The 11,859-nt window shown below is 39.8% G+C and overlaps 1 protein-coding gene across 1 annotated transcript in view; it reads right to left on the minus strand.

The window, feature by feature from the left end:
- Positions 1–313: 313 nt before the first annotated feature.
- The window catches only part of Klhl20 (kelch like family member 20), a 44,934-nt gene continuing 33,388 nt past the window's right edge, over positions 314–11,859 (minus strand). The window contains exons 7-12 of the mRNA XM_031386825.1: positions 10,852–11,035; positions 7,621–7,764; positions 6,670–6,803; positions 4,858–5,066; positions 3,192–3,298; positions 314–407 (exon numbers count right to left, since the gene is read on the minus strand). Coding sequence (XP_031242685.1) covers positions 323–407; positions 3,192–3,298; positions 4,858–5,066; positions 6,670–6,803; positions 7,621–7,764; positions 10,852–11,035 — 863 coding nt within the window. The 3' untranslated portion in view covers positions 314–322. The remainder of the gene's footprint in view (positions 408–3,191; positions 3,299–4,857; positions 5,067–6,669; positions 6,804–7,620; positions 7,765–10,851; positions 11,036–11,859) is intronic.

The following is an 11,859-nucleotide window of genomic DNA, read 5'->3' on the forward strand; positions in this document are numbered from 1 at the left end:
AAAAAAAAAAATTAAAAACAACACAACAATAACAACAACAAACCCCTAAAGGACCCAAACCAACAAAACAAAAACAAAAATCCCCATCAAAACTCCATGATAAATTAAAGCCAAAAAATAAATACTCTTCTGCACAGAGCAGAAGGCATTGTGCAAAGGTGGCATTTTGCAGGTGAGTTCCGTCGTCATTAGACTGGTATTTCTGAATGTTGAGGCACCGGCAAAGAATAAAATTCATTCTATTGTTTTCTCGAGCTGTACAAAGCTTCGAAGTCAAGGCTCTTCCAATATAAAGGAGCGTATGCAAGATTTCTTCCTGTGTTCACCATATATGGGATTCACAATGTGTCATTTTAATAACTCCTACACCACCTCCTAGCCGACGGTAATTCATCCCTCCGTATAACCTGCAAAGAGGAAAAACAAAGGCATATTTTCTAACAGGAAAAAACACTGCTCCTTCTAAATGAAGACATCAGTCCCAGCACTTTGAGCTCCATTCACGTAACTCTTCCAGAGTCAGAAGCAAGCAGAACACAGGCAAGAAGCAGAAGGAAGTCAGACCGTGACTGAAAAGCTCAGGCGAGTAAGGCCGGCCCTTACACTAGAGCTTCGCACATAGCCTGGCTTCTAAAACACGGAACACTATGTTCCACATTTTTGTGTCTCATTTTATACTTGGTTATCTATTTTCCCAGACATATTTTCTCTTTGCCTAAAACTTTCTCATTTACTGTCTTATTTCTCTTGCTATGGTCTTCCTAGGCTCATAGCTATGAAGTGCTGGTGTTATAGGTATGCACCACTGTACTTGCCTTAATTATTTTTATTTGATTTTTTCTACTTGGTTTTCAAGCTGTTCTTACTCCAGCCCTGGTTGCTTCAAAAATCATGGCAATCCTCCTGCCTCAGCTTCTAAAGGGCTGGGATTATAGGTATGAGCACCAAGCCAAGCTGCTCAATTTCTCCCGCTCCTCTCCCCTGTTCCTCCGTCTCTCCCTCTCTCCTTTCTTTCTGCTTTGTCTCTGCCTCCTCAGCTTGGCTATTACAGATGCATGCCACCATGTTTGGCTTTTTATGTGGGTTAAAATCAAGTCTTCATGCTTGCAGAAGCAAACACTTTACCACCTGCTCTTTCTCCCCAGCTTATCAGTTATTTGTTTTTTTTTTTTATTCCCTTGTCTACATAGTAGCATTTATATAGAGTATCACCTATATAGTAACATTTAGTTTGTGAACAAGATATGTGAACAAGATCATCCTCAAAGTTAAAGACTTCCAGGGGAGAAATACTAGCTTCTCATTCAGCAATGAAATAAAATTGATTTGGGATATGCACCAGGTATGGTAATATATACCTATAAGTTACCAAACGTGGAAGAATGAGGCACAATGATTAGCTCAGGCTAAAATTAGCCTTGACCTACATAGTTCCAGGCCAACCTGGTGTATAGAGGGCTACTTTCTTAAAAAGCAAAACAAACAACCAAAAACCAAACAACAAACAAAACAACAGCACCCACCACCATCAAGCACAGCGACCCACGCTTGTAATCTCAGCACTCAGGAGACTAAGCAGGAGGATTGCTGTGAGTTTGAGGGCAGCCTGGGCCACAGAGTAAATTCAAGGTTAGCTTGGCCTATAGTGAAACCCTGCTTCAAAAAGCCAAAAACAAAAACAAAATTATTAAGTTTGGGCTGGACATAGAACACACACCTTTAACCCAGCATTCAGGAGGCAGAGGTAGGTGGATTTCTGAGTTTGAGGCCAGCCTGGTCTACAAAGTGAGTTCCAGGACAGCCAGGGCTACACAGAGAAACCCTGTCTCAAAAAATGAAACAAAATAAACAAACAAAAAACCCAAACCAACAAAAAAGGTTTTTAGATTATAGATGTACATATATATTACATATATATTACAGATAACATTATATAATCTATAGATGATTTTTTTAGGACCTTCATGAACATTATTCACCATATATTACTAATTTTAATGACAGTTACTGACAAAAGTCCATATATGAATTATAGTGATTATGAGACAGAAGTAGTTGTAGCTATTTCTTTAATTATGTTTACTTTAAATTCCTACCAAAAATAAACCTGTATAAAGAAGTAAACATTCCATGAGTGGGAAGATTTTCTTTGTGCAAACCTGCTCTTCTCTGTCCTTTACCCATTTATTGATTTAGCAAGATTTAGCAAGGCTTCAGTGGCCACTCTGCAGACAGACGCGCCTCTCTGTCTTCCTCAGCCCTTCTTTGTTTGCTAACCACGCAGCACTTGCACCTAGTATGACACTACAGTGCTAACACTGGGACTGCAAGCACTCTGTCTCCACTTTTGTTTCCTCAGGGACCAGCACACTCAAGAAATCGGGTAAACATTGTCATGAAAAATGTAATGTTGAAACAAAAAGCACTGTGTTAACTGACTCTAGTGTTGTGACTACTCAGCTCTACACAGAAGCCCAAGACAGTTATTCCAAGCTCAGTAAGATGCTTGGCCAGCATCTGATGCCCTGCATTGTGGGATGTGCATAAGTTCTAGGGCTTCAGCCCAAGCTCTCATCCAGCTAGGCACCCAACCCTGTCCCTGAGGATTTAAAAACAATATAAAATTAAATCTATAAAATGAAGTTCAAAATAATTAATCTCTCAAAATTAAAAGATGTAGCTTCCTATCTAAAAATGAACTTTAAAATAGGGCAGATTTCAAACAAGAATCTATATCAATACACTTTTAAAAGCTAAAGAAAGAATAGGTCTCAAAATAGTGTTTTTTCAAGGTAACTATATTTTACTCCCTACAAAGAAGGCTTCTCAAAAAACAGTCTGTATATCCAGACTGAGAATTGAAGGTCCTGACTCTGAGTCTAATAATGGCCCTAACTTATTTATGCACACCTTTATTTTCTTGGTGCATTGGTTTCCCCAGCAGGATATGACAGGAATAGAAAGGATATCATTGTTTTTCTCACCTCTACTTATCTTAGGAATATATTTATCAGATTCTTTAGAACAACCAAGTTAAGATGCATCATCATATCTGGGTTACTTCAGCTCCCTTCAGGAAACCACATGAGGATGTCAGTACATTGGCCATCCCACTTTTGGTGATCATGATCTTTCTTAAGCCCATGACTTCAACTTAGAAATGAAAAGACTTGGAAAAGTCTAAAGGTTACCTCCACGTATTGGCATCTGGGTCAAAAACTTCAATGGTCTTCAAATATGTTGTGCCATCGAACCCCCCTACTGCCATGAGCTGTCCATTGACCACGGCCAGGCCAACCTGGAGGAGCAAAGCACAGCGGCTGCTGGAGAACTGGGAAAACCACGGGGAAATTTCACACTGTTTCTAGGTAGACTACTCAGATCTCTTATATTCTAGTTTATATGATGTCAGGAAGAAAAAGGAGCAGTAATCTATGAGATGATGGGAACCATTAAATTAGGTCTTTTATTAATATATGTACACAGGAAGAGTCAGATGCATTTGTAAAATGTAAAAAATGTAAAAACTCAGTATGAACAAGAACCTCCAAACTTCTCTCACTTCCGGTTTACCCACTCTAATCCACTTTCCAAATTGCTACTAAAATATTATTAAAAACACAAACATAAACATATCACTCCTGTTCAGAACCTTCTAAGCCTCCATTCTCCCTAAGACAGGTTTAAGGTCTGTAATGTTACTCAGGTTTTCAGAAATCTAGCCACCATGTTGGCCTCACCTCCTATACTTCCCCCTCTCCTAATGTTCCATGCTCTCATAATACTGGAGTAGCTGTCAGTCTATGAAACACTATACAGGGTTGAGTGACCTACGTGCATTAAGCACATTCTCCCATGTCCCTCTGTCTCATACAGCACCCCACAGCACATCCTTACTGTAGACACTGTAAACATTTCAGTCTCCTCACCAGACTGAGAGCTCCATGACAAGAATCCTGTAGACATTTGCTTTCTAAATGAGTGAAAACGGAATCAAGTGGACAGTGTGAATTACAGAGATAGATCTGAAAGCCTGTTGGTTCCCAGGAATAAATCGAGACACACAACACACAACTCTTCGACTTGATGGTACCTTTCAGTGAGACCCCCTGATGTATGCAAACCAGAATCTGTTCCTTTTTATCCTCAGATTAGGGAATCTCTAGGTGCAGTTTGCTTCTCTTTGAGTATGTGTCCTACACTGATGGGATCCTGCCACAGTCAGTGCTTAATGAGTTAGCTTTCATTGAGACAAACATTCCTGAAGGTGAATTTTATGTTTTATTTTGGACATCTCTTAGTGACCAGTCATTCATTTGTGGTTGAGACCATGACAACAGGTCAGCCAGATGTGGTCTACATTATAGATGGGGCAGACCCAAACCACCTTTGGAAGACTTGTAGAAGGGCCAGGCATGTTTTACTGTTTGTATGAATATATGAAGTCTACTTGAAAAAATTAGCTAGAAATAACACATAGGAAGTGAAAATAGGGAATATATTATTATACAGAAGTTAAATAGGAGATGGTATAGGAAAGATACCATCCAGAGAAGTGGCTGGTAAAAAATAAATAAAAAGAAATACCTTATACAATTATATATATGAATGGATAGGAAATATTTAGCTACTGGAGTTAAAAAGCAATCAAAAGAAATACAAGCTTTTTGGGTTTTGTTTTTCTCCTGTTTTGCCTACAAGGATCTTGGCAGCTGAGACACTGGAAATACAGCACACAGACATCAGCACTTCACCGGGCAGCATCCGAGCACAGCTCACAGTTTAGAGAATTCCTTTTGTACACCTCCTCTCAGTGGTTGCTTGCAAAGCTCAAAGCTCCCAGTAGCTGGCACTTACTCCACTCCTGCGGGATGTCATGGCCACCACAGGAGACCACTGGTTAGTTCTGGGGTTGTATCTCTCAGCACTGCTAAGCTCTGTAGTGTCGTCTCTCCCTCCCACCGCATAGATCATGTCCTGATACACCGCACAACCTAGGTGTTTCCTTCGGGTCCCCATAGGCGCTATGGTGTGCCATCTGTTTTCCTGAGGATTGTAGCGCTCCACTGCAGTGAAAAGAAAGATCAGTAAGTGAGCACGAACCTGCTTCTTTCTTCATAACCACTCAAATTGCCATGACACTTATTTTCAGTAAGTACTCTGACCAAGAACCAGTTTCTTACAGTCATCTTCTAAGGAAAGAGCATGTGTTAACTTCTAGTTGTGGCTACATAACTAATTATGTGCACTCTCTTTATCTTCTAGTAGGGTGGAACTTGATTATGACTTAAAAGAACAGTTTAGTACTAAAACTTTATTGTTATAATTAGGCAGTTTTTGTACTTTTATTTCCCTCATATCATTTATTTGATTATTTATTCATGCTTTGCTCTTTTTGTAGATGGAGTCTTGCTCTGTGGTGCTAGCCTAGAACTCACTATGTAGCCCATCTTCATGATCCTTGTGTCCCTGTCTCTCAAGTGCTAGGATTACTGGAATTGCTCTCCCATGCCGCATTTGCCTAGCATCTTCTGAGCCACTGAAGATACATGGCAATGAACCTCATGGTGTGTCACTGACACCATCCTTAGATAAAGATACCTATTGTGTCTGGACCAGTGATTCTCAGCCCGTGGATCATGACCCCCGTGGGGGGTCACATATCAGCTATTTATACTGTGATTCATAACAGCTCTGAAGGAGTAATTAATTAATGTTACGGCTGGGGGTCACCACAACATGAACTGTACTAAAGGACTGCTGCATCAGCCAGTTTGAGAACCACTGTCTAGACAGGAAAGCAGAGAACCTTGTAGCTCTAAGGCTTTGCTTATAGGAAAAGAAGTCTCGTACTGATGGGAGGTGCTGCTTATGGGAGCTAGGGAACTCACTTTACTTAGAAAGTAGTTTTGTTTTGTTTTTTAAATTGTGGCCCTGTTTGTTTATTTATTTACTTATCTACTTTATGGCTAAGTGTCTTGCCCTCATGTATACATATGCGCTATGTGCATGCCTGGTGTCTTCAGTAGAATCCCTGGGATTGGAGTTACAGATGGCTGTAGGTCACCATGTGGGTGCTAGGAACTGAACAAGAAGCAGCATTCTTAACCAAGGGTTCTTAACCACAGAGCCATCTCTGCAGCCCAGCCCCAGACTTTTTAAAAATTCACTCTAAGTTTCTGGCAGCTTATAAAGTATGTAAAGAAAGAAAACTTTGGGGAACATATTAGAAGTTTTGACTTACATTTCCCTGGAGAGAAAACTAAAACATTTTCTTTCTTTCTTTTCTTTTTTTTTTTTTTTTTTTTTTTTTGGTTTTTTGAGACAGGGTTTTTCTGTATAGCCCTGGCTGTCCTGGAATAAAACATTTTCTTTTAAAAAATATAGAATACACTTATGAGTATATGAGCAGCACAAATTAGATTCAGTGGGTTACTAAAAAAAAATAGAAGAAGACAAATGAAGTTGAGACTGATGGGGAGGTGGAGGTGGATCTGAGAGGAGTGGGAGGATGAATATAATAAAATATATTGCATGAAATTCCTCAAGAATTAATAAAGATGTTATACTGAAAGTTATAGAATAACCTGAGCATTTAATACTTAGTACAGAGGGATTCTCGCAGGAAAATGTGCTGTTTGGAACTCAGACAGCTGTTGAGGCACTGACCTGTGTTGAGTGGAGATGTTCCATCAGAGCCACCTACAGCGTATAAGAATCCTCCCAGCACGGCCACAGCCACCCCTAACCTTCTAGTGCTCATAGAAGCCACCCGGGTCCACTTGTTCTCTTTTGGATCATACCTGCAGGGAGGGAAAACATCTTCCTACTGCCCAAGCAGTGTCTACACATCTGAAATCACAAGAGATAAAACCGACACACACATCTGCCATAGCCTAAGAAAAAGTACACATACACATACACACAGAGTCACACCCACATAGTCATATACTCACAGAGTCACACATATACAGAGTCACAGAGTTACACACACACACAGAGACACACACACACACAGTCATACACATTTACTACTCAGCTTTTTTAAAAGCCACAAGTTTGTCATTTGTGACAATAGGATCAATGTGGGGGGATATTTTGTTAAGTGAAATAAGTCAGACACATCAAGAAAAAAACCATTTGATCTTGAAGATGGAATCTAAAATTAGTCTAATTTATAGAAGGAAACAGTAGAGGATTCTACTCTCAGTGGGCTGGGTGAGGGGTTGGCAGGATCAGAGAGATGCTGTTCAGGAAATCTAAAGTACAACACGGTGAGTAGTTATTACGTCATGCATTTGAAATTTTGGTGAAAACTGTTTTGACCCAAACTCCCAAAGTATATAGGGTAATAATCAGTTAATTTGCCTTAGCCATTCTACCTGGTTTAAATAGTTATATCATGTTCACCACAAATGTATTTGAATCAATTAAGGAATAGACGGGGGTGGGGGACATAGAATAGTAGAAGGAGAGAACCAATTCCACAAAGTCACCTTCTGACCCCTCCCTCTCACCCATTGTAAGCTCTAGGCCATTTAGGGCTACATAAAAATGAATAAAGAATTTCATATATCCATTTAAGAGAACTGAAAATTGCTTGGATTAAAAAGAAATCACCTCTCAACTATATTGAGGCAAGAGACACCGTCCTGGCCACCTACAGCATAGAGGAACCCTCCGAGGACCGCCACACCAACGCTTGTCCTACAGGTGCTTGTAGGGGCCACGTCACTGCTCCATTGGTTTGTTTTGGGGTCATATCTGCAAAGAACACAAAGAGTTTGTGTCACATGGTAGAGCTTGGCTGTGCTTATGATATTTCAAACACATAAGCACATATTCCTATTTAAGGATTGCTCTTTTCCTCAAACATAAGTTGATTAACAATCAAAGTGTATGCATGGGGATTGAACTGAGGGACCATATGCTAGAAACTGCAGCTATAGACCTACATCCCTGCCTAATTTACCTTTTAAAATTTATTTCTAATGTTTATTTTGAATATACTTTTCCCTTTAAAAAATCAGAATGCTACAGAATCCCACATCAGCTCTAGTTTCTTCCCATTTGGATTTGGCATATATCCCCTAAGCCTTTGCAATAAAATGTTAATCACATATGCATTTATTTAAATGTAAAAATGTTTTATTTATATAAATAATATTATACGTTATGTGGTTTTCTCCTTTGATGTATTTTTGAGATCTCATTTTGTTAATTGTAGTTTTTTCCTTTGAGCTATTTTGTTATATTGTAATGTACCATGCACAGTTTGATCTTATTTTTTAATGATTTATTTTAACATGTATGTGTGTATATATACACATATACATACGTACACACACATACACATATATCTTTGCATGTGCTTCTGAGTGCAGTACCCATGGAGGCCAAGAGAGGGTGCTGGAGCTCCTGAACCTAGAGTTAGAGACAGTTGTAAGGGTGAGTGTTCCCAGCATGGGTGCAGGGAACTGAATTCAGTTCCCTGGAAGGGTAACAGTGTTTTTTGTTTTTTTTGTTTTTTTCTGATGGGAAATTGTAGAGAGACTGGTTCTTTATTTCAAAATGTCACTTGTCAATATTCAGTATCAAAACAGTTGCACTATGGGGTTCTCTTTCTCCGGTAGGAGGAGAGTACAAACAAGCCAGGAATCTGCAGGGTGCCCACCTAACAGGCCGAGAAGAAACCGAAGAAACCGCCTGAACATGGCAATTGGGTGGGGACACTTGAAAGATTAGCACACTACTAGCCCACAGGCTAAAAAGAATTCTCACAGCCAATGGGTTGGCCAAGGTAACCCAACTCCCCCAAAACAAAGTTTCAAATAATATAAAATTTAAAAAGTTATTTTTTTGTTTTTACATAAGCCATTCAAGATTTCTCCAGCACTAACTGATGCAAAGCACAATGATGGCACTTTAGAGACAGCAGCTTCAGGAAAGGGCAATGAGATGACTTTCGTGTGGCTAAATCAGTGGCACAAACATAATTTTCCTTCTCTGTCTCCCTTGGGGGCAGGTGAACACTAAGAGGTCACCATAACACTAAGGGGCAGCATGATCCACTTTTGAGCAGTTGGGAAAGGGGTAGAGCTGAGACAAGTTTGGGCTCAGGGCTGGGGCTGAATGGTAGGTAGCGTGCTTGCCTAACATGCATGAGGCCCTGGGAGGTGGGGCTGTCTCAGACACCTCACCATCGGTAACAGTGTTCTTAACCACTGAGCCACATCCTACCAGTCCCTTAATCACATCCTTATGGATACATTCTTAGGTTGTTTCTGATACTTTGGTAATTAGGAACAGGAGTTAAAGGCTGAGCATATAGCTCAACAGTAGAGTGCTTATCTGGCATGTGCAAGACCCAACGAAAAAGCGAAAGACGGCCAAGTTGCACCCCCCCCCCCCTTATAGCTATTTCTATTTTTACTTTTAAAATTTTCATTACTTTTTCTTTCTGCCTTGTTTTTTCCCTATTTTTCTAGATTTCTGTTGGAATGGCCTGAAACTTGTGACCCTCCCCTCTCCTGCTTCCGCCTCCAAGTGCTAGGATCACAGATATGTGCACCCCATCCACCTCTCTTACTTTCTCTTTTCTTATTTTCAAATGCGTTTAACATATTGTTCCTTCATATGTTTTCCTCTATGTATCACCTTAGCTACATTTTAGATATTTTGATATATACTGACTTAATTGTTTCGCTACAAAGATTTCGTCATTGTCCTCTGATTTATTTAGCACACTGACTTACATCTAGGTACCATTCTCCCTGCTGTTCCTCCCCCCACAATCTATAGAGCCAACCTTCTGTTTTTGATTGTCTGCTTTTGTTTTTTACCTATGCCATATCTAGAACCAATGTCCAGAACTGGATATACAACTTTTTACAGATATGCTATGGAACTATGACAATCACTACAGATCAACATGACTTAATGAAAGAGATTGTGTGGCAACAAGAAACTTAAAAAAAAAAAACTCTCACTGTAACTTCCAGTGTGCCAGATTCCTCAACAATTATATAGTACGGTGTGCACAAGCACACTTAAATACTTATAAGGGGACTAGAGAAATGGCTCAACGGTTAAGAGCACTGACTGACCTTCCGAAGGTTCTGAGTTCAAATCCCAGCAACCACATGGTGGCTCACAACCATCGGGTAATGAGATCTGACGCTCTCTTCTGGTGTATCTGAAGTCAGCTACAGTGTACTTATATATGATATAATAATAAATCTTTAGGCTGGAGAGAGCAGGGCCGACCAGAGTGAGTAAACTTCATTCCCAGCAACCATATGATGGCTCACAACCATCAGTACAGCTACAGTGTACTCATATACATAAAATAAATAAATAAATATTTAAAAAAAAAGTACTTATGAAAGAGCAGAGGAATGAGCAACGCATATGTGGTCAGAGAAGGTTTGACCAGGAAGTAACATCCGAAGTCGTGGAAGCCTTAAACGGGCACAGATATTCCAGGGTGGGAGCACAGCATGTGTACGCACGGGGCAGGAGGGGGTTAAGGCACAGATATTCTGGGTGGGAAGGCACAGCATGTGTACACAGGGACAGGAGTGGGGAAGAAGACAGTGTGCCCAAGGATCTGCAGGCAGTTAGTTTGCTGTATCTGCAGTAGCATGCTTACAGAATGACTGTGTCCAGTGGGAAGAGACCAGAAAAATTGGTAAAGATCAGATCATAAAGGTCTTATACGTCATGGTAAAGAGTCTAGACTATTAATTAGTGTCACAGATATACCACTAAATTAGCAAGTCACATGTTTTTTAATTAATACCTCAAACAAAATCATAGGAACAATAGGGATTTTTTTCAAATTAACCTCACCTTTCAACACTATTGAGATATGAGGATCCATCATGGCCACCTACTGCATATAACAGGTCATCAAGAACACTGACCCCGACTCCACATCTCCTTTTACTCATTGAAGCGACCATTCGCCACTCATTGGTCTGGGGATCATAGCGTTCAACACTGGAAATGGCGTCTCCGCTGCACCAACCACCAACTAGGAAGTAACAGAAACTGTTAGGAGAACACCTGTGCTGAGGCAGACTGCTCACCTCGCTATGACCCGTGCTCTGACTCACCAAAGGCATGCAGAAGCAGGTCAAGGACAAGTTATAGTCCCCAAAAGTCAGCAAGAGTCCCTGAGCTGTGCCAGTATGCAGAACTATGAGAACATACATTTCTTTTGTCTGAAGTACCCAGTCTACGGTATTCTGTCATGGCAGCCTGGGTAGGCTAGGACAGTGAGTAAGATTCAGAATAACTGCCAAGCCAAGTCATGAAAAATTTGTTTTTCTCTCAAATCATGTCCGCTTCAATATTAATAAATAAGAATGACTCTAAAGCTTAAAAAACAAAAAACAAAAACCAACCAAGGTTATTTTAAGCTTAAAATACTTTGAATCTACTAGTTTCTACATGGTGTTAATGATTCCTGAGCCACATTAAAAGCAGAATAATATTAATCATCTTCTAGATGGACCTAAACATTCACCTTCTTTATTTCAAATTTCAATGTGATATAATTTTACTTTATTATTGTTTCATTTAAATCAGAAGAGTCACCAGGTACTAGAGACTAACAAATGTGTATACAGTAATTTGCTTAAGTGTGACTCCCATAATTGGGTATATACAAGGAATTTCAATATTAGAGAAAGCACCTTAAATTCTAAAATAGCCCTAGGCTGGAGCAACAGTAGCAGTAAAACAGTATGTCAGGTTGTCTTGAGCTCAACCAACTTCAAAAAAGCCAGGAAAGTCTTTTAATGTAAGACAATGTTTTTGGAAACTCCATGTAATTCTTTTTTTTTTTTTTTTTTT

The sequence above is a fragment of the Mastomys coucha genome, unplaced genomic scaffold, assembly GCF_008632895.1.
Source record: "Mastomys coucha isolate ucsf_1 unplaced genomic scaffold, UCSF_Mcou_1 pScaffold1, whole genome shotgun sequence".
Classification (NCBI taxonomy): domain Eukaryota; kingdom Metazoa; phylum Chordata; class Mammalia; order Rodentia; family Muridae; genus Mastomys; species Mastomys coucha.